The following is a 23,052-nucleotide window of genomic DNA, read 5'->3' as shown; positions in this document are numbered from 1 at the left end:
ATTTACTCCACAGAACACACTGGCCTCCCTCCTGGGCCAAGAGAAAGGAGGAGTATAACAAGGAAGCCTAGTGGGCTCAGCCACAAGAGGGTTAGCTACTCACTCAGCATCCTCTGGGGTGGTTTCTCTCCTCTTCATTAGACTTATGCCTAAGAAGTCACCTTTCACTGAGAAGAAGCAAGCAGAAGGTGAAAGTGGAGAGAGAGAGAGAGAGAGAGAGAGAGAGAGAGAGAGAGAGAGAGAGAGAGAGAGATGGCCAAAGCTTTGATAGAATAACTTTATAATCAACTATGTTGATCTTATCCTTTCTTCCCTTTTCTTCCCTCTTGGGGTCCTAAGCAGGGTTCCCAGAGTCAGACATTTCTTTAGTGAGGAGGACAGGAAATCTCTTCAATTGAGCCTCTGCATCTTTTGGCTTTATTCAGTGGCTGGAACTTTAGGACTTTCTGAAATCAACCAACACAATCTGTGTCTTGCTAAGTGCATATGCCAAGCAGTCTCAATGTAGACGTTCATCAGCACATGGCCCATTACTAACCAGCTTTAGGTTGGTCTGAGTCACTGTTCATCTCCCAGTCCACACAGAGAGGCACATCCTCCTGGGACATGCACACTCCCCAACACGTGCCAGCCACTGAGGCATCTCCTGCTGTGGCTTCACCCAGCCAACTCTGAACACTCACCATGCACGCCAAAGCCTTCTGCAAAGAGTCAGCTCATCACTGTCTCCTGTTGTGGCTTTGCTTAACCAGACCCTTCATTTATAATTGTTTCTGAAGCTTAGCTTTAAACATCACCCCAGACCACAGGAACATGGTACAAGGTAAGGCTGCCAATGTTTAAGAGTCATGATGTCTGCTTTCTGCCTGCCTGAGGCCATTTTCTTCTTTCTTTCTTTCTTTCTTTCTTTCTTTCTTTCTTTCTTTCTTTCTTTCTTTCTTTCTTTCTTTCTTTCTTTCTTTCTTTCTTTCTTTCCTTCTTTTTCCTTCCTTCCTTCCTTCCTTCCTTCTCTCCCTCCCTCCCCTCTCTTCCCTTTTCCTTCCTTCCTTCCTTCCTTCCTTCCTTCCTTCCTTCCTTCCTTCCTTCCTTCCTTCCTTCCTTCCTTCCTTCCTTCCTTCCTTTCCTGGAACATTGTAATGGAAAGGTAGACTTTTTTCTGCTCTTTCTGGATGGCCCCTTCTAGAACCTAAATTGAATGCCCCCTGGTCCATGTGGCGCCAAGGCTACATGACAGAAGCTTGTCTGAGTGGTGGTTGGATAAGATAGTTAGTTTTGGACTTGACTAGGCCAGCGGGATTCTTGGGGATTTTTTTTGTCCTTTGTCATTGCCAAGAGGCTGGTTATGAGAACCAAGAAAAAATAATGACAGACCTTGATATTCTGGGTTTTACTCTCCACTTTATTCAACTTAGTGGTGATTTGGTTCAGATGGCATATATTTTCATGAGTAATATTTTTTTTTCTGGTACTGGAGCTTTCATTCTGGACCTTGAGATTTCACTTGGCACTCTGCTACTTGAGCCACACCTCCACTCCAGCTTTCTGCTGGTTATTTGGAGATGAGTCTCACAGATTTTCCTGTACGGGCTGGCTTTGAACTGCAATCCTCAGATCTCAGCCTCCTAAGCATCTAGGATCATAGCCATGAGACCTTTTGCCTGACTTGAGAAATATATTCTGTGTGTGTGTGTGTGTATGTGTGTGTGTGTGTATGCATGTGTGTGTGTTTGTGTGTGTGTGCTGGTCTTAGGGAGACATTTTTTCTCCTCCTCCTTCTCCTTCTCCTTCTCTTTCTCCTTCTCCTTCTCCTTCTCCTTCTCCTTCTCCTTCTTCTTCCTCTTCTTCTTTTTCAGTTTTGGGGCTTTAACTCAGGGCCTGGGCACTGTCTCTGAGCTCTTTTGCTCAAGGCTAGAGCTCCCCTTCTGGTTTTTGAGTGGTTATTTGGAGATAAGAGTCCCATGGGGACTTTTCTGCCAAGGCTGGCTTCAAACCATGATCCTCATATCTCAGCCTCCTGACTGGCTAGAATTACAGGTGTGAGCGACTGGTGCCTTGCGAGAAATATATTCTTAAAAAGCCACTTACTATAATCTCTCTTCAAGTCTTGGGTTCTTGGAGTCTTGACTGATGCATATTGTTTCTCAATTCCTCTCCCAGGACAGGAAATTACATTCATAAGAGCCAGTATATCTATAGCATTTATCATCAGTACTGATCATGAAGGGGCTGGGTATAGAGGACCTCCAAAAACTGGCTCCCCCTCTGCCACTCCAATGTAGACTTACTTCTTAGAATTCTTGTTTTGCTTAGAATGGCTCATTTTTTTTTTTTTTTTTTTTTTTTGGCCAGTCCTGGGCCTTGGACTCAGGGCCTGAGCACTGTCCCTGGCTTCTTCCCGCTCAAGGCTAGCACTCTGCCACTTGAGCCACAGCGCCGCTTCTGGCCGTTTTCTGTATATGTGGTGCTGGGGAATCGAACCTAGGGCCTCGTGTATCCGAGTCAGGCACTCTTGCCACTAGGCTATATCCCCAGCCCCTGAATGGCTCATTTTTAAAAATAGAATTTCCTGATATTCTTACCTTCAGCCTCCTTTTTGGATACCTCTTTTTCAAAAGAAATAATCAATCTCTGAAGTGTTCAGATGTTGGCTTTTCACCCTTCTAATTTTACACATGCTCTCATTTACTCTGATAGATTCAGCCTACACCACTATGTCTCTATCTCCTTTCTCCATCCAGAAGTCCTTTTCTCATTGATGTCTCGGTGGATGCTCCTGAACATACGTGTGTGTGTGTGTGTGTGTGTGTGTGTGTGTGTGTGTGTGTGTGTGTGTATTCACATTTTCTTTGAAAATTGGTCCACTTCCAGATTAAGAGAATGACCATAAACCAGAACCTGGGATTCGCCACACAGAGATTTCTCCCCACTCCTTCCTTCCTCTTGAAAAAAATCACTGCTAGGTCTCAACTTGGATGCTAGCAGGGGCTCTACCACTTTAGCCATGTTCCCAACACCCCCGCCCCCTTAGTACTCATCCAAAATTTGGAGGTCTTTAAACCTCCCCCCCCCACCACATACAGCTGCCTTCTCTCTCTTCAGAAAACTGCTTCATCATATGCCTGCTCCTCAGGCCCAAACTCTAGAAGCCTTCTTAATCTCAGTGTCTTACTGTCATTCCTACATTTAACTTATCAGCAAGTCTCTTAATACAAAAACACACTCTATATCTCTTCTTTTTATTAAATGGATCCAAGTAGTTGTTAGGTTCTATAGATTTCTATTCTGTAACATCTCCATGACTGTTTTCCTCATCACTTTTCCTGCTCTTCAGTTGAGGCATTTAGCTGACTTCTTACTAGTTCCCCCATCTCTAGAGATATGTGGTTTAAAGCCATTATTGATTCATAATAACAATATTTATGTAGTGGCTACTGTGCCAGGGAAACAGCAGGTGAACCTGTCCTCACAGGGCTTACATTCTGTTGAGAAAGCCATCCTCTACTTGCAAGATTGACAGCTGACCTGAGAGAATAGTCTTTTGGTGAAGGGAAGTGCTTATTGAGAACCAAGAGCTACATGGAAAGCACCTAAGCCAAAAATGAAAAGGTGAAGGGAAGGATAAAACATCTAGGTCAGAGAAACATCAAACCACAAATTATGTGATGAACACTTCAACACTGTTACAAGTTTGAACTTTCTATCTTCTTCCTCAGAAAATTTGTATAATATCTATATCTATGTCTATATCTATATCTCCAGTCCTGGGGCTTGAACTCAGGGCCCGGGCACTGTCCCAAAGCTTCTTCTGCTCAAGGCTAACTAACACTCTACCACTTGAGCCACAGCACCACTTCTGGCCTTTTCTGTTTATGTGATACTGAGGAATTGAACCCAGGGCTTCATGCATGCTAGGCAAGCACTCTAACACTAAGCCATATTTCCAGCCCTTAATTTTTTTTTTAATTCTTGAAGGGTGTAATGTATACTCATGATAGGGTACTGAAAAATACTGAGATATAGAAAAGAAAATATTTAACATTACCACCCGAGTCAAGAAGTTAAAATTGATGTTCATGTCTTTGTCTAAATGCATATCCATTTTTGAACTGCTCTTCCTGCCCTAAAACCCTAATCATGTTATTTTTTTTTCTTAAAAACTGTCTACCCTAACACTTAGTGGTGATAGGTTTGCTGAATAGAAGCGAACAAATGCATGAGTACCCACCTCCATGTGCTCTTGCTCTTTTTCATTACTTCATTGACCAAGGCTTGACTTAGCTTCTGCTACTACCAAAAGCTTTTTTCTTCAGGGCTCCAATTTTCATAAGACCTATGCTTCCTTACTGCTTGTATTGTTGTATATCAGATTCTCAGTAAAGATCTGATCCCTTAGAATTGGTTTTTGTAAACTTACACATAGAAATATTTTGTGCTGAATTGTCTGTGGACAGTCTTAAGTCATTCCTTCCCTACTCTACCTTTATCTTGAGGGCTGAAAGCCAGAGAACTACATTTCCCAGAATCCTTTGCTGGCTGTGCTTCCTGTTGGCTCCCACCAAAAAGAGGCATTCGCCTGAGTTGACCCCCCTCTGGCTGTGGAGGTACCTTGGAAGGTTATCTACCCCAAGGCTGCAGGCTGCTGGATCATCAATGTTCATTTCTTGCGGTTCCTGAAGCTCTGGATCGCAGACGTCTGTGCCCTTGTCCATTTCCTTCTTCTGAGTCTGGCTCTTTTCTCCTAAAGCCTCACAAAACAAACTCCCTCACTGGCCACACTTGCATCGTACACCATTTTTTACCTTTATACCTGACACAGTGCCTTGCCCACTTACTTCCTTAATACATACTTGTTGCCTCTGAGCAACTGAGAAAGATAGGGACATCCAATGCTTGGTTACTTTAGGCAGGACATTTTAGTGAGAGGAGCTGTATTGTTGTGTGTGTGTGTGTGTGTGTGTGTGTGTGTGTGTGTGTGTGTGTGTGTGTGATTAAACTCTCCTCTACAATGGTTTTTTTTTTTGCCAGTCCTGGGCCTTGGACTCAGGGCCTGCGCATCATCCCTGGCTTCTTCCCGCTCAAGGCTAGCACTCTGCCACCTGAGCCATAGCGCCCCTTCTGGCCGTTTTCCATATATGTGGTGCTGGGGAATCGAATGGAGAGCTTCATGTGTAGGAAGCAAGCACTCTTGCCACTAGGCCATATTCCCAGCCCCAATGATTTTTTTTTTGATGGTCATATTTACCTCTTTTTTAATTTTTTAAATTTAATTTATTTATTTTTATTGTCAAACTGATATACAGAGCGGTTAGTTTCATACTTTAGGCATTGGATACATTTCTTGTACTGTTTGTTACCTCCTCCTTCATTCCCCCTCCCCCCTCCCCTTTCCCTTTCTCCCCATGAGTTGTTCAGTAGATTTACACTAAACAGTTTTGCAAGTATTGCTTTTGTAATCGTTTGTCTTTTTTACCCTGTGTCTCTCGATTTTGGTATTCCCTTACAGTTTCCTAGTTCTAATACCTGTATACACTGTTTCCAATGTATTCAGATAAGATACAGAGATAGTGAAGGTACAACCACAGGAAGGGCATACAAGAGGATCATCCATAATAGAAGCTACGGTTTCACACCGCATGTTGAAAGCAATTACAACAGTGATATAACAGTCGTTTCCATAACGGAGTTTATTTCACTTAGCATCATCTTTTGTGTTCATAAGGGTATTGCTCTTGGGCTCTTGTGATTCTCTGCTGTGACTAGCCTAAACCTGTGCTAATTATTCCCTATGAGGGAGACCATAGAGTCCATGTTTCTTTGGGTCTGGCTCACTTCACTTAGTATAATTTTTTCCAAGTCCTTCCATTTCTTTACAAATGGGGCAATGCCATTCCTTCTGATAGAGGCATAACATTCCATTGTGTATATGTACCACATTTTCCTGATCCATTCGTCTACTGAGGGGCATCTGGGTTGGTTCCAAATTCTAGCTATGACAAATTGTGCTGCGATGAACATTGTTGTGCTGGTGGCTTTAGTGTGTTCTTGTTTGTGGTCTTTTGGGTAGATGCCCAAAAGTGGGGCTGCTGCGTCATAGGGGAGCTCTATGTTTAGCCTTCTGAGGAATCTCCATACCACTTTCCAGAGTGGCTGAACCAGTTTACATTCCCACCAACAAGGAAGTAGGGTTCCCTTTTGGCCACATCCCCTCCAACATTTGTCATTGTTAGTTTTCTTGATATAGGACATTCTTACTGGGGTGAGATGGAATCTCAAAGTTGTTTTGATTTGCATTTCTTTTATGGCCAGTGATGTAGAGCACTTTTTCATATGTCTCTTGGCCATTCTCATTTCCTCATCAAAGAAGTCTCTTTTTAAGTCTTTAGCCCACTTTTTTTTTTTTTTTTTTGGCCAGTCCTGGGCCTTGGACTCAGGGCCTGAGCACTGTCCCTGGCTTCCTTTTGCTCAAGGCTAGCACTCTGCCACTTGAGCCACAGCGCCACTTCCGGCCGTTTTCTGTATATGTGGTGCTGGGGAATCGAACCCAGGGCCTCATGTATATGAGGCAGGCTTTCTTGCCACTAGGCCATATCCCCAGCCCCTTTAGCCCACTTTTTGATGGGGATATCAGTTCTTTGCGTTTTTGTTTTGGAGGAATGTAATTGTTTTAGTTTTGCATATATTTTAGATATGAGGCCTTTGTCCATTGTATGACCGGTAAAGATCTTTTCCCAATCTGTGGGCTTTCTGATTATCTTGTGAGCTATGTCCTTTGCCCTGCAGAAGCTCTGCAGTTATATGCAGTGCCATTTGTCCATCCTTTCTTTGATTTGTCGCATTTCTGGGTCTTTGTTAAGGAAGTTCCGTCCTGTGCCAAGGAGCCCAAGTGTTTCTCCTACTCCTTCCTTTAGTGTTTTCAGGGTATCTGTTTTAATTTCAAGGTCTTTGATCCATTTGGAATTGATTTTGGTGCAGGGTGATATATAAGGATCTAGTTTTAGTTTGTTGCATGTGTTGAACCAGTTTTGCCAGCACTATTTGTTAAAGAGGCTATCTTTCTTCCATCCTATTTTTTTTTTTAGCTCCTTTATCAAAGAGTAAGTAGACATAGTTCTGTGGGTTCATTCTACAATGATTTGTTAAGAGTGTGTGCAACCACACAAACACAGCGAAGAATTACAAGACAGGTGAATATCTGTCAGTGACTCTGCTCACTGAAGATATTAGCACTCAGGCTGTCACACAATCACTCCTTGAAGAGCTCACCAATATTTATTAGCCATCTATTTTGAGTGTAGAGCTTCATTAAGCCTCGAAGAGATTAAATGAAGAAAGTGACTAGAAACCTATGCCTGTTTGCTAAGTATTTAGCAGGTACCAGGTATGATACTAAGTATTAGGATAGTATGGGGACCAAGGGTGGCAGCTTCCACTCTCCCAGAGAATACAATCAGTGATTTCAATGTCGAGTGGATCTTATGGAAAAGGTGAAGCAATTCATTCCCCAGTCCCACATCCAACTCCAGTGGCCCTGGCATGAATGTTACCAAGGCCAGCAGGCCTGCTGAGATCTGAGGGTAACAATGAGTTTCTGGGAGATGGGGCTTTCCCAAAATTCCAGTGTGCTATTCTGATACATGACTAACATCACAGTGTGAACTCCCACATTGATTTACACTGTTTGTAGAACAGACAAGTTATAATGGAAGATAGGCATGAAAGAGGGTCAAAGAAAGGGGATGATGGACTATTAGATGGTACATGGTTAGCACTTGGTAGGCTGAGGCAGAAGAATTGTGAGCTCAGGATTTAACCTTAAAACCTATTTAAAACCTTACCCTATTTTTGAAATAGGGTAAAGAAAGGAGAATAAAATGAAAAAAAAACACAGAAAAGAGAAAGAAGAAGAATAACAGCAATAACAACAACAACAACAAACGGAGGTGGGCTTTCTAAGCATCTGTTGAATATGCCTGGTGGTAAAAACTCCTTCAGAAAAACAAGTGACCTTGAAACTTTGAAAAAAGATCTTGAAGATCAAGATCAAAAGAATACTAGGGGCTGGGGATATAGCCTAGTGGCAAGAGTGCCTGCCTCGGATACACGAGGCCCTAGGTTCGATTCCCCAGCACCACATATACAGAAAACGGCCAGAAGCGGCACTGTGGCTCAAGTGGCAGAGTGCTAGCCTTGAGCGGGAAGAAGCCAGGGACAGTGCTCAGGCCCTGAGTCCAAGGCCCAGGACTGGCCAAAAAAAAAAAAAAAAGAATACTAGCCTGTCACAAAATAGAAGAATTGAAAAAGAAGGGAAGCGATCTGTCATTTTCAGATAATACAATTGTTTATGGAGAAATGCATAACAATTTAAGGAGAAATGATGGGAATTAATGAGAGAATGAAAACAAAAATATAAAGCACTTTTGTTAGAGTAACTCTGACAGAAGACATGTGAAATTCCCATGGAAAAGATTATAAAGCTATGTTGATTAAAAATAGAAAGTAATAGATGCCCACATTTGTAGAGAGGAGAGATCCATCTTATGACTGTATCTATGTTCTATATTCTGCATACCATAACAAGATACAGATTAAGTATTTCCGACCTGAAAGTCTAAAATTCAAAATAATCCAGAATCTGGAACTTTGAAAGCCCTTAGGTGATAATGCCCACATTTCAGATTTTAGAGTATTTTGGTGTTAGGATGTTCAGATTAAAAATGTTCAACTGGTAAAGTGTGGAAATATTGAGAAAAAAAAGCACATCCACTGGAAATACCCTTGACCCCAAGAATTTCAGATAAAGGATATTAAACCTATATTTCAGGCCATGACCTAAGCCACAGAAGCTGGAAGTTCAGGAGCTAGGTATTAGCTGAGTTGGCTTATTCTACAATTCCTTTCCTTAGCCTCTGGAAGGCCAGCTGCCTGCTTGCTCTTTGTGGGTCTTTTCTATATGCTTGCCTACACTGTAATCTCCTCGCCTTACAAGAATACCAGTCACAGTGAATCAGAACCTATCCACCCCACTGACCTACTGAAACTTTCTGAGATTGGGAGTTAGAACTTTAACATATGGATTTGGGGAAACATTCTCTATTCCATACCATTTTCTAAATTAAACTGGAAATTGAGGACTAGCCCAACCAAATCTCAGTAAATTTTTTTTTCCAGATAATTTGGCAAACTGAATGCAAGTTTATATTGACTGAACAAAGGTCAAAAAAATCTGAAGAAAAGACTGAGATGATGGGACATGTCCCATAGTATGTAAAGACAGTGTAAAATAAAATAATTAAGGCAGAGTGAATCAGTAGAAGATAACCAAACAGATCAGCAGACTGACAGAGAATCTTGACATGCACAAAAACTTGTTACCTGGGAGACGATCTGGCTTACTGGAAGGGCTTGTGTTCTTCTTGTGTGGTTATCTAGATGTTAGCACCATTTATTGAATCTAGATATCCATATAGAGAAAATTAAAAAATGAGTTCTCTCTCTCTCTCTCTCTCTCTCTCTCTCTCTCTCTCTCTCTCTGTGTGTGTGTGTGTGTGTGTGTGTGTGTGTGTGTGTGTATGCTGGTACTCGGGCTTGAATCCAGGGTCAGGACACTCTTGCTTAGCTTTCTTACTTAAGGCTGGCACTCTGCCATTTGAGCTCTACTTCTGGATTTTTGTGGGTTAATTGGAGATAAAAACTCTCATGGACTTTTCTGTCCAGGCTGGCTTTGAACCATGGTCCTTAGATGTCAGTTTCCTGAGTAGATAGGATTACAGGCATGAGCCATTGGTGCCTGGCAGTGTATTTTCTTTATCCTGGACTAAAATACATTCCAGATGTATAATAGACCTAAATGTGTTAAAACAAGTGGTTTTAAACCTTTTTAGATGACTATCTTCAGGACCTCAGGATAGGAAAATATTTCTCAAATAAGCTACCAAGAGAACAAACAATAAAGGGAAAGGATGATAAACTTGACCAAATTGAAATGAAACACATCTGCATATTCAAATACCAAAAAGAAAGTTAATTGAGAAGCACAAATACCCAGTTATGTAAGAACATCTTGTGTTCCATGCATGCCAATCAGTACATTATGAACTCATAACCACTTTAAAATCATTTTTGTAACATGATAGCCCTGGATACAAAGATTTAAGTATCATTTCAATGTGTCGAGGGCAATCCTCTCAAGCTGTTACTCTCAAAAAAATGTTAGAATATATGAAAACAAAAAGTCTATCAAAGAACTGTATTTAAGCTTGCATGTACACAGATGAAGTAAAAATATCAAGACTTGCATTGGAATGAGAATCACGTTTTCAAGAAAATGTTTCTGTCTTGGAGTGCAGGGAATCTGAGGAGAGTCCACATAGGATCTTTAACAGTGCCTATAACATTTGATTTATTTTTAATACTCTTCCCTGTACCTTTTTGCATACTCAGAATGTCTGAACTATTCCAGGAGGGTTCACTATGAATTTTCAATCCTTCCTCAACCAGGGCTTGACCAGATGGGTTGGAGACAGGAGAGCTTGTGAGATGGCTGTGTCTGGATTCAGGACAGGGGAACTGGAGAAGCTGGGAGGAGGCAGGCAGAGGGATGTCTGCCTTCAAAGGGTGCCCTGTGGGGACCCTGCCCTTCAGCCATACAAGGGACTTCTCTACATGATTCATCTCCCAGACCACAGATGCCTCAGATGGGCGACCACAGGGAGAACACGTCATTCCCCGTGCCTGAAACAAACAATCGCCACAGTTTAGCCCTGTTGTAATCCTACCCTCCAAAGAGAATAGCAATTAAAAAACAAAGGGAAACCCAAAACATGGACTATTAAGGAGAATCAAAGATACTCTGAAGTATTTTTGCTGAAGGTTAGCTTTCTACCACTTGAGCCACAGTTCCACTTCTGGCTTTTTGGTGGTTAATTGGAAATAAGAGTCTTGGGCTAGCTTCGAACCATGACCCTCCTGAGTAGCTAGGACTACAGGAGTGAGCCACTGATGCCTGGATCTTTGGGTTTTTTATTTTTAGCATGAGTAGTGTGGCCTCAAGAACATTTGAGCTGGGAGACTGTAACTCAATGGGTAAGAACAAATGATTGGATTTTCCTATGGTTTGCCAGAGTTAGTCATCTTGGGGCTGGTGTCTTTTAGCCTTTGTGTTTCCATCCTTGAAGTTTGAGGAAGGTTACAACATCATTGTGTAGAGGAATCTCCTCAGAACCACCGTAAAATCTTACCGCGAGACTCATAGCTGGAGAAACATTTAGGAAGTTTCTTCCTTGGTTTGACTGTTAGTCAAAAGGAGTGCAGCTGAAACTGTAACCAAAGGAGGCATTATGCTTCCAGAAAAGTCTCAAGGAAAAACAACAACACTGCAAGCCACAGTAATGGCCATGGGACTGGGCTCTAAAGGGTGGAGTCAGTCGATTAGTGTGAAAGTGGGTGATAAAGTTCTTCTCCCAGACTATGGAGGCACCAAAGTAGTTCTAGGTGACAAGGATTATTTCTTATTTAGGGAGGGTGACATTCTTGGGAAGTATGGCACTATGGGAAGCTGCCCATTCCAGGGATGTCTGACATCTTTGATCATGTAAATAATTTCTCTATCTCCCTTTTATAATAAGCTGATGGTAACTTTAAAAAGAAAAGGAAGTTCCAGTAGTGTGCTCTCTCAGGGGCAAAGATATGCTTTTTCCACTTCCATGGTGTAAATAAATATTTCCCCAGCAGGTGATTTTTAAGCTACCAAGGTGGTGTCACCAAATGTAGAACTGGGAAGAGGTGCACTTCTCTGCCTTTTGAAAGCCCAATACAGGCTTCCCACATGGCTTGGCTTCCCAGCAGCCCTGGTTTAGCATTGAGGGGGACAGCTGCCAGGGCGCCTCCTTCATCCACGTCCAGCCTCATCCCCTTCCTCTTCTTCCTGAACCATGGAGATCTCCTACTGTCACTGAGGATGAACACAGTCTTCCTTCTGAGGATGAGACTACCGAAACTCAGTTGTTCCCATAGGAGGAGCTCATTTCAGCAGAAATGACTTGTCCTCATAGAAGCCCAGGGACCCAGAGGTGGTGACGAAGTTCATCTTATGACCATACTTCCTCCATCACCACCAGCCATGAGGGCAGGTTTCTTCACAGATCATGAAGAAGCCTCATTGGCTACTAAGTTTGGAAACACTTCTTTTGAGGAAACTGAGATCCCTAAGTCTTTGTGCTTAGTTTCATAATACAAAGGGCAGTTTTCATACGAAGTGTAGAGATTTGTATTGGCCGGGATGATATGAGAATTAATTACAAAAATGCCCTGACCCAGTTTGTTTCATCAATAAGGAAATAAATCGCAGACATATCTCAGGCAAGCACAGCAATGTTGACCTACATGTCAGAGCTAGAACTATTTTTAAAAACTTGTGACTTTGAATGATTCAATGATTTCTAATATATGACATGTAAAGTGCAAATAGCAAAAGAAATTGGACTGAAGAAAAATAAAAAAAAAGAAACATGTTCTACTTCAAAGGACACTATCAAAAGTGAAAAGATAGTCTAAAAAATGAAGGAAGTATTTGCAAATACTATTTCTGTCAAGAGTTCAGAATTCTTACAAGAATTCTTACAAGTCCACATAGAAAGACAGATAGCTCAACCATTTTTTGGGAGGGAGGCGGTGATATGCATGCATGTGCACGTGCGAGTGTGTGTGTGTGTGTGTGTGTTTGTGAAAGACACGCCAGCTCTGGGGCTTGAACTCAGGCTCTGGATGCTGTCTCTGAGCTTTTTTTTTTTTTTTTTTCTCAAGGCGAATGAATACTCTGCTACATCTGGACGCTTTGATGGTTAATTGGAGATGAGAGTCTCACAGACTTTTCCTGCCCAGGCTGGCTTTGAGTCACAATCCTCAGATCTCACTCTCCTAAGTATCTGGTATTACAGGCAGGAGCTGCTGATACCTGGCAATAACTCTTTTGGACAAATGATTTAAATAAACATTTCTTCAAAGAAGATACACAAATGCTCAACAAGCACATACAAAGACACTTAGCATTACTGATCTTACAGAAAGGTAAATCAGAATGAGAAGAAACCACTTCACATCCACTAAAGTGAATCTGATAAAGACAGACAAGTGTTGTGAACACTGGAATATGGAAGTAACATGTAACTGCCACTTTGGAAGAATGGCAATTTCTTTAAAAGTTGAACATAGAATTGCTCTATGGCCTCATAACCAACTCTATATATAGGTAAATAAAGAAAATACACATCCACACAGGCTTTGTGCTAAAGTATTCATAGTAGAATTATTTGTAGTAGCCCCAAATTGAAAAGGACTGATGTTTCCATAACTTGGTGAATAGGTAGACAAAAAACATGGTATAACTACGTAATGGAATATTATTCAGGCCTGAAAAGAACAAAGAACCTGTAACAGTATAATACTGAAAGTGCTGCTAAGTGAAAGAAGCCAGTCATAAAAGGCCATATTTAGGATTCCATTTCTGTGAAATATACAAAACAAGTCAACCACACAGCTAGGAAACTGATTAGCAGTTCTTGCAAGCCATGGGAAGAACAAGTCGGAGGTGCTGTGCTTAGGAGTGGAGTCTCTGAGTAAATGTGATTGTTCTCAAATAAGACAATCGTAATGACTGCATGACCTTATAGTATACTTCAAAAGAATTAATTATACATGTGACTTTTGTATCGATAAAAATATTTATACAATTTATTTCAGGGCTCTGAGGGAAATGGAATAAAAACATTAGTGGGTTAATAAGTGTTTAGGTTTGTAAATTTTATAAAACTATTTTGTGATTGTTAAATCTACTTGTGTCATTTCTTCCTGCCTCCTTGGTTTAAATGACTTACTGTATACGATAGAGGTTCTTGACTCTGGTGATACATTATTATTATTAATTTTGGTGGTACTGGTGTTTGAACTTGGGCCCTTGTACTTGCTAGCAGCAGCTCTACTGTTGATTTCATGCCTTTTCTGGTTATTTTTGACAAATGGACTTGCTTCCAGCCAAGGCACAAGCCTGGACCACAATTCGCAATTTTAGCTTTCTCATTGTTGGGATCACAGGCATGTGCCACTCCAGCTTCCCTCCACTGAGATGGAGTCTCTAGGACTTTTCTGTCCTGGTATCCTAGAAGCATGATATTCCCAATCCTCAGCCTCCTGTGTGCCTTAGGATGACAGGCATACGCCATTGTGCTAAACTATGAGTTGAGAAGGGGGGGTCTCACAGATTTTTCTGCCTGGACTGGCCTTACACCACGATTCTCCTATTCTCAGGCTTCCATTTAGCTAGGATTACCAGCATGAGCCAGCCACTGGCAATGGGCACACATGGCTCATTTGAAAGCTACCATAAGAATCTTGAGAAAATATAGTGCCTGAGCCCAATGCAGCCAATTAGGTCAGAGCCTCTGCTTCCCCTCCCCTCAACATTACTATCTTATTCTATTGAAATCTCCCAGGTGATTTCTATAAGCTGCCATGACTGAGAGACTTAAAAGAGTAGACCATCATAGCTACTCAGGAAGGTGAGATTTGAGGATTGTGATTCAAAGCCAGCCAGGAAGGAAAGTCTATGAGACTCTTATCTCCAATTAACCATCAGAAAACCAGAGGTGCAGCTGTGGTTCAAAGCAGTAGAGCACTAGCCTTGAACAAAATAGCTTAGAGATAGCACCTAGGCCCCGAGTTCAAATCCTACCACTTACCAAAAATAAAAAAGAATAGACCAAAGTGTGGGCAACACTGGGTCAGGTTTTGTGGCAATCCTCTAACAAATCCTTGTATTTCTTCTTAACTCAGAATATTTGAGGTATAATGTATATATATATATTAAAATGATAGATTCTTGCCAGGGGCTGGTGGCTCAAGCCTATAATCCTAGCTACTTAGAAGGCTGAGTTCTGAGGATAATGGTTCAAAAAGCCAGCCACAGCAGGAAAGACTACAAGGCTCTTATCACCAATTAACCACCAAAAAGCCAGAGTGGAGCTGTGGCTCATGTGGTAGAGTACTAGCCTTGAGTGAAAAAGCTCAAAGACAGCACCCAGCCCCAGGACCAGTGCATGCATACACACACACACAAATGATTCCTTTAAAGAATATACTTTGATGAGTTTTGACAAATGGATAAAGTTCCATAATAACATCTACAAGACACAGACATTTCCATTATGTCCCATACTCCTTCATGTTTTTTTCTTTGTAATCAATCTTTTCTTTACATATTAGATGTACGTACCACTGTGCTGTGCAAGAGCCCAGAGTTCAGCCCTTAGAACTGCAAAACAACACATGTCTTTGAATGTATGTAAGGAAAAAGAAGCCCAGCATGCTCTATAAACCTAGCACTTGACAGGCTGAGGTAGGAGAGTTGTGAGTTCAAGGCTTGCCTGGGCAATAAGAGTGAGGCCCTGTCTCAAAAATGAGAAAAAAAAAAAAAACAAAGCCAAAAAAACAAGCAAACAAAAAAGGAAAAAGCACACACTCTTAATTGTTTAATCTATCTATCTATCTATCTATCTATCTATCTATCTATCTATCTATCTATCTATTTACAGGTATGTGTATTTCTCTATGTAATGAATTATTCATTTGTTAGGGGAAAGTTCAGTGGTTAGCCCTGGTTGCGGGAATTGTAGGATACATGCATTTAAAAATATACTTGATAACATGTATTTTAAAATACAAATTTCTCCTTAGTCTCTAGCAGCAAATGACTATCATAATGAAAATAATGATCTTTATAAAATAACAACCTCTGGGTGCATGATGCACAAAGCGCATCCTAAGGAAAACTGTCAACCTCCAAAGGGCCTCAGGCCGCTGGCTGTGACACAGCTCTCTCAGCCCAGGCCCTCCGGGTAATTCACTCATAGCAACTGTTATTGTCAAAAGAGATTAATAAGAAGATATTGGCTTCTAGTGAGGTGGATATCAAAAAATATTGACCCATGAGGAGACAATATTGATGGAAGAAGAATCCAGGGCTTTCATTGCCTTGAAGGGAGTAATAAACCTTCCCCTTTGCTGAATTGCATATTCTATTTATTTTTACAGGCAATTGCACATCTAAAGTCATAGGTGGCACTTTCCTGTGAGCACTGTAAGAGGCTTGCATTAGGAACTGATTTCTGAGCGACAAGGAGGAAGGATGTTCCTATGAGCAAAGAATAAATATAGTTTATGAGGGTGAGAGAGAGGGAGTAAGTGAGCCAAAAGGCCTTGATAGGCGAGAGGTCTGTTCAGGTTTGTATTCAAGTTCAGCTGCATCCTAATTAAAACTACTAGGGATGTATCTTCCAATTACATCAGACAGACCAAACCCCAACAGAGACTCACTCCAGCAAGGCTTGAACTAGGCCCTGTTAATTCGGGCTCCCTCAGAGCCAGTCCTTTGGTCTGTTGGGTTTGGATGATTTCTTAGGACGAACATAAGCAGAGATGACTCCAGTTAGACCTACACTTGTCTCAAATAAAAGAAGATGATATAATAACCACCATCATTTGACCTAGCAATGTTTTTCTGGGTTATTCTAGAATGAGGTAATATGATTGCACAAAATGATGAGCTGAAATTCGTTTCACATTAAACCATTTTCCATTGTTGCATTGCAGATGGCTTCTAAAAGAAGTGACTGAAAAAAAATCCTACGTCATTGTTCATGACTCTGTTTTCCTGTTTGAGACTGAGCTAGGAGAGCTCACAGGGCTTCCACAAATGTTTGGGGTGTCAGCCAAGATATGGCCAGGCCTGGATCTCCTTTTGCTTTCAACTTCTAGAAGTCACTGTGTTCTAACAGGGGGAGGCCAGAACCTGAAAGATCATGAGAAGCCCATGCTCAGAATCGTAGGGTCACTTAGCTTAAAAAAACCCCCACAAAAGTTAGTTCAGATCAAGTATTGGCTACTACTGGAGGGGAGAAGCTGTGATGAGTCTAGGGCCATTAAAAAATTGTCAGTAATTGTACAGTGGGGCTTCAATTCAACAGATCAGACTATGAGTACAATGCATCTATGTCACCCCTTTCCAGGATGCTCCCCTATCTTTCCCAAACCTGTCCATACCCTCTCTGAGGCCATTTGAAAAATAAGATAACCCAATGAAACTAAAAGAATTGTCAAGTTAGTACTTAGAATTCCCTGTCCCTGAACCATGGCCTGTCACTGGCTGTGACTCTCCCTTTCCTCCTGAAATCCCCTACATATCTTTATAATCTTAGCAGCACATCAATAAGTACATTTGCTACCAAGAAATTAGTCAGTTTTAGTTGAATCCCTTAAAAGGATTGTAGTTCTAAGAAATAAAATCCTGAGTCAAAAGTTCTGAAGTTGGAAAAGTTGAGGACTAGTTCACCCAGCAGATTCTCAATATCATCAAAAACTCAAATTCCTTCCATTTTCTGGTCTGCCATCTTTAGTGTGTTTTCTTGGTCTTTGGCCAGCATTCTTTCTGGGTAGTTAAAGGTGTCTGCAACATTTCCAGACATCCTGTGCAGATGGGACAACATTAATTCCTTTATTGAATTGTGTGTGTGTGTGTTGTGTGTGTGTACATGAGTGTGCGTGTGTTTGTGTGTACAGATGTTTGTGTGTGTGTGCGCACATGCATGTGTAGGAAGTTTTTCTTGGATCTCTGCTAGCACCCTGTCCTTTACATCTTCTTGACCCCAGATATACTGCATCTTCTGCCAGAATTGGCTACTGGCAAGGGCAACTGGATTATCCTCGTTGGCTTACATCTGTCGGAAACCAATCTCTGGGGCAGAAAATGGGCTCTGATTTCCTGGAAGCTCAAGATCAGGAGATGAGTAGATATTGAAATAAAATTGAGATTCTCATAGGCAATCAGAAGGGCAAGACTGTTGGGGAGGTGGATGGGGCAGTTCCTACCATCATGGCTTGGATCAAGTATGGGAATTTGCCTCATTCTTGGGCAAGTATGGGATATTGCCTCATCTTGGGGGGGGGGTGTCATGACTGAATTTCAGGTAACTTACTATATTCTTTGCATAAGTAGTGAGGGTAATACAGGAAAACAGGTCCATCTTCTCTAAGAAGTTAAGGAGGCTCCGCATGGACACATCTAACAGTGACCAGCACTGAACGGCTCGAAAGGAGGGATTTGAGAAATCCCTTAATGTAGGGCCAGCTGAGATCATCTTCCTTAGAAGTTAAATAACATTAACTCAAACCTTAATTTTATAATCTACAAAAAATCCACAGGACCTCACCTCCGCCTGCATTACTAAATTTCATGAATTCTGTCCTGAGCAGGGAGAGGGCTCACGTCTTTTGTTCAGGTTAGTCTAAATTCTAAATTCGTCCTCTGAACTCGGTGTGTCTTCCATCTTATGGACATGTCCTTCTTTCTGGGCGATGTTGATTGAGATATGACATCATCCCTTTTTCTTTGGCTTATTTCTAGTCCTCATTAGAAACAAAATATTTGTGTGGGCAGAAGACTCAGTTTAAAGGTATGAGAAATTTATATAAATTTAAGCAGTCGCTTTTTCTTTTTCTCTCCTCTCCTTTTTCTGTCTCATGTGGGGGATTCAACCAAGGGACTTGTACATGCTAGGCAAACACTTCACTACTAAGCTACTAAGCTACACCCCCAGCTAGACATTCTTATTCTTCTTAAAAGTAATTCACTTTTTCTTTGGGGTGCCAAGGCTTGAACACAGGGCCTTGGCACTGCCCCTTCATTTTTCAGCTCAAGGCTAGCACTCCACACCTAGCCCTGCCCTGCCCTGCCTTCTTGAACTTTAGTTGGACACCATACTACCCACTGAGAGATAAGCCTCTCTCTGGCAGCTATCTGTGGACATGTGACCAAATTCTGGCCAATGAGAGGCAGGAGAATGCTGTATGCCTTTTCCATGTTAGGCCTGAATCTAAACATGAATATTGTTCTATAAAAGGAAATAGAGCTACTCTCATGAATGACTAATTCTAGAACTGGGAGAGAAATGCAAGGTAATCCTGCAGTACCCTGCTATCCCAGAAAGTATAAACATGTTCTAGGAATGATGGGGGTATGTTAAAGCACATGGAAACCCAGAGGAAGGGCTTGGAATAACAGAGGGCTACTGTGCCCAGCTATGGATTGAGAAGGGGTTTCTGGAGCTTTTCAGTCTGGACTGGCCTCAAACCACGATTTTCCCATTCTATCTTTTTTTTTTTTTTCCAGTCTCAGACTGAACTCAGGACTTGGGTGCTGTCCTTGAGTCTATTGGTGCTCAAGACTAGATAAGAGTCTCACAGACTTTCCTGAACAGGCTGGCTTTGAGATCCTCAGATCTCAGCCTCCTGAGTAGCTAGGATTGCAGGCGTGAGCCATTGCCGCCTGGCTAATTTTCCCATTCTTAACCTTCCCTTGCTCCTAAGTAGCAAAGATTACACATGTGAGCCACTGGTGCCCAGCTAAGCCATTTTGGTCACTTTTCCTTATCTCCAAACACCTTTAGCACACCTCATACGTACCCATTGTTTATCTCGTAATGAAGTGCCAGACTTTGAAGTCAGGCCCCACTTTACCACGCGAACCCCACTTTACCACGTGAACCTGAAAATAAGCAGGCCCTGTGAGCAAACCCAGGACAAGCTTATTAGGGCCCCGCCGGTGGAGAACTCTAACGACTGGGAATGCTTAACTCTAACCGCCCCTAGAATACCTCGAACCCTGAGCCAATCAGATTTGTACCCGTAATCTTGCTTACTTAAACACCTGATTGCTGTAACTTTGTCTTTTGCCTTTATAAGCTCTGTATAATTGCAGCTCGAGGCTGCCTCCTAACCTCCACTGTCTTGGTGGGTAGGACAAGGCCCAGGCCGCAGCCCCGCTTGAATAAAGTTTTGCCTTGCTATTGCATTTCGGAATGTCTGAGTCTCGGTGGTCTTCTTGGTGGTGGTCTTGCGACTTGGCACAACAGTAGGTATCTCCCAAGCCCTATCCTTAGAAAGGTGGATTTGAGGTTTATTGTGTCTTCATGCAAGCTTCTTTGTTTGGGGTCAGTTAAATGGAAACAGCTATTTTTAGCTTTTAGTGTTATCCAAGTAAAAATACTTGGGAAAATGTATATGTTTTCTCTCCTCCTTAGAATACAAGAATGAATTGCTCAATTCTTAATGTAGTCTGTGCCAAGAAGGAAGGAACATACCAGAGTCTCTGTTGCTTCCTTTTCTGGCCTAGACAGGATTTAAACCAAACAATGTGGAGAGCAAGAGACAGCCCAGCACTGAGGTCTGTGACCCTGCTGATTACAGGTGTGAGATAGTGTTGAGAGAGGCTAGCCTGGGCCACATAGTGAGATGCTATCTCACAAACAAGACAAAAAATTTAAAACAAAAGCAGCACAAGAAAAGCAGCAACAAGAAAAATGACAGACACGAACTAATGAAGCTAAGTCTACGATCTCCTGTCCTTAGCCTTTTCCTTTTCCCCTCCAACAACATTTACTGGCTACACAGGTGACCGAGAAAGCCATTCTGTAGTGGATTTAGTGGATCTGCCTGCCAGGAACTGTTTCTGGCAGGACAGGAGAGCAATGGCAGGGAAGGAGCCATCCATGTCAGCTTGGGACCTATGGCAATAGTTCGAGTTCATAGAAAGGGAGAAAGCCTCTGATGGTGAAAGAGAAAAGCTGGCCCTGAAGGGGCTCTGCTCTCCTTACCTGGGCAGCTGGTGGGTGCCAGGCATTGGGAAGGTGGGTTGTCAGAGTAGGCCCTGATGCCCCAGGTTTGCTCTTCCTGCTCAGAGCCCTGCCTCTCACACTGGTGTGAGATGATGGAGGGAGCGAGTGGGGATTGGAGCAGGTTTGTCCCTGAGGGCCTCTGCTCATTTCTTTCTATGCTGAAAATGGTTTCCTGTTTAAAAAGTAGTAGACAACCCCAGTGGTACCCCCCCCCCGCCCAATAAATAAGCTATAGGTCCCAGAACGCCTGGTACAGGAAAAAGAGACTTACTATATGTACTTTCAAACCCTGAGACTCAGCTTCTGGCCAGGAGACAATCACCCTTCTTAAATATACTCATTCTGGATCCATTTAAGTGGAAACAGCCTGTGGTATTTTTAGCTGCTGCATAACCAGGGTAAAAATGAAAGAGGTAATGTATTTTTTTTCTTTCTTTCCTAGTTAGAATAAGAGAATGAATTGCTCATCCCTGACAGAGTCCCTGCGGGGAAGGGAGGAAAATCCTGGAGTCCCCATTGGCTGGCTCCTCCTCTAGCTTACACAGGATTTAAACCCAAGGAGGGAAGCCAAGGAAAGAGGAGAACGAGGGCCGGACCAGCGCTGAGGTCTGCATCACTGAGGACGGGCTAAGGAGGCAGGAGGGTTGACAGTGGTGTCCAGCAGCCTCCCAGGTAAGCGTGCCAGGTGCAGAGGCTTGACCTGTGAGAGGGAGGAAGGCACTAGCTGAGGATGATCAGCCCTGAGCCTGAAAATCCAAGCCAAAGCAGAACAGGGTAAATATGAGCTAGGTACCATCTCCTGGGACCTTGGAACGGCACCTCCATCAGTATCATACCCTGTGCTCCGTGGGCCACGAGTAGCCATTCCCCTCCCAGTCCAGGGCAGTCTGGGTGGGGTGGGGGAATGGTTTCTGCCTGGAACAGTACAGTTCTAGAAGTGTTTTCTTTAAGTCTAGTGTGTCTTTCTCATTCTTAACTTTTTCCCCCCTTTTTATTTCTTTACCGTATCAAAGGCCTCTTTTTCTTATTCTCTTTTTCAAATTCCTTATCCGTGCATTAAAAAAAAATCTCAAAAAGAACTTTTAGTTGTGATCATTAATCTGTAATAATTTTACTTTTTTGTGTGGATTGTTTTTTCTTTTTTATGCTTGTCTTGGGGCTTGAACTCAGGACCTGGATGGATGCTTTCCCTGAGCCTCTTTTTGCTCAAGGATAGCACTCTACCACTTAAGCCACAGCTCACTTCCTGCTTTTTAGTAGTTAATTGACGATAAGATCTCATGGCTTTTCCTTACTGAGCTGGCTTCAAACCATGATTCTCAGATCTTACCCTCCTGAGTAGCTAGGATTATAGGCATGAATAACCTGTGATTGGCTCGGATTTTTGTGTGTACTAGGAGATGATGTTTATAAAGTCACTTGAAGGGCTTTAATGTTTATTTGATATTTAATTGTATAGATTTTAATTAGACGTCAACTTCTTTTCCCCAAGTTTCTATATAATTACCCTCCTTCATGCCTCAAAGAAAACCATCTCAGGAAGGATATGTTAGACTCATTTTTGGAAGTCTGACTTCTGATTTATTAATTTCTGCAGTTGAGAGACATCGGAAAGGAGGGGGTAAGATTGAGTGAGACTAGCAGGATTTCAATGATACACACTAAACCTGAGTTGCTTACACAAGCATTAAAGAAAGAATAGTGTGAATATAAAAGTAACAAGCTATCTACATCTGGACACAGGTGGTAAACCATAATGTCCAAGGCCCCTGGGTTCTTGGGAGGAGCCAAGGTGGCCCCAAGATAGCATGTGCTTGCCTACACAGAATAGGATTTCTTGTTTGTTTCTTCTTTCTGTGGGTATAGGACTTGACCTTAGGACCTTGTGCTTTTACTTGGCTTTTTCACTCAAAGTTGCACTCTGCCTTTTGAGCCATCCTTCCACTTCCAGCTTGCCCTTGGCACTGGGTATACTTGCTGAATCAAAGTGAGGGTCATCTGTGCTGGGGGAAGGGATTCAGGGAAGCAATAGAGAGTATGAACAGTGGTGTCAATTTTTTTCTCCAGAAATGGGGGTGGGTAGGAAATCCCCTCACAACTTGAAGTCCAGCTCTCTCCCCAAGTTTGCGGACTGCAGCAAACAGCCAAAGCAGGAATTAACAGGCTAGATGATTCCAAGTCATCTTGTGGCTTTTGGTTTCCATTCCAGTGCTGTGCTGTGGTTAGAAACACAGGGAAGATGGAGTTTATTTGAGAAGATGCCGAGGAAATCGTGCCGGGGCTCATGGAAACTCTCTGTACCCATCACTCATTCCAGAGTCCTGGCTCTTAT

At 42.3% G+C, this 23,052-nt stretch overlaps 1 protein-coding gene across 3 annotated transcripts in view; it reads left to right on the top strand.

Annotated features, from left to right (window-relative positions):
• Positions 1 to 787: 787 nt before the first annotated feature.
• Positions 788 to 23,052, top strand: part of Tnn (tenascin N) — a 90,475-nt gene continuing 68,210 nt past the window's right edge. For 2 of the 3 annotated variants that reach the window (XM_048358103.1, XM_048358102.1), the window contains exon 1: positions 21,315 to 21,392. Coding sequence is in view for 1 of the 3 variants with exons in the window: in XM_048358101.1 (XP_048214058.1) it covers positions 814 to 823 (10 nt within the window). In the remaining 2 variants the exon portion in view is untranslated. Of the gene's footprint in view, positions 824 to 21,314; positions 21,393 to 23,052 lie in introns of those variants that run through there. The other variant, XM_048358101.1, reaches the window with a different exon arrangement.

The sequence above is a fragment of the Perognathus longimembris genome, chromosome 11 (assembly GCF_023159225.1).
Source record: "Perognathus longimembris pacificus isolate PPM17 chromosome 11, ASM2315922v1, whole genome shotgun sequence".
NCBI classification, from domain to species: Eukaryota; Metazoa; Chordata; class Mammalia; order Rodentia; family Heteromyidae; genus Perognathus; species Perognathus longimembris.
The sequence above is the reverse complement of the archived record's forward strand: the minus strand, read 5'-3'. Positions and strand labels throughout refer to the sequence as shown.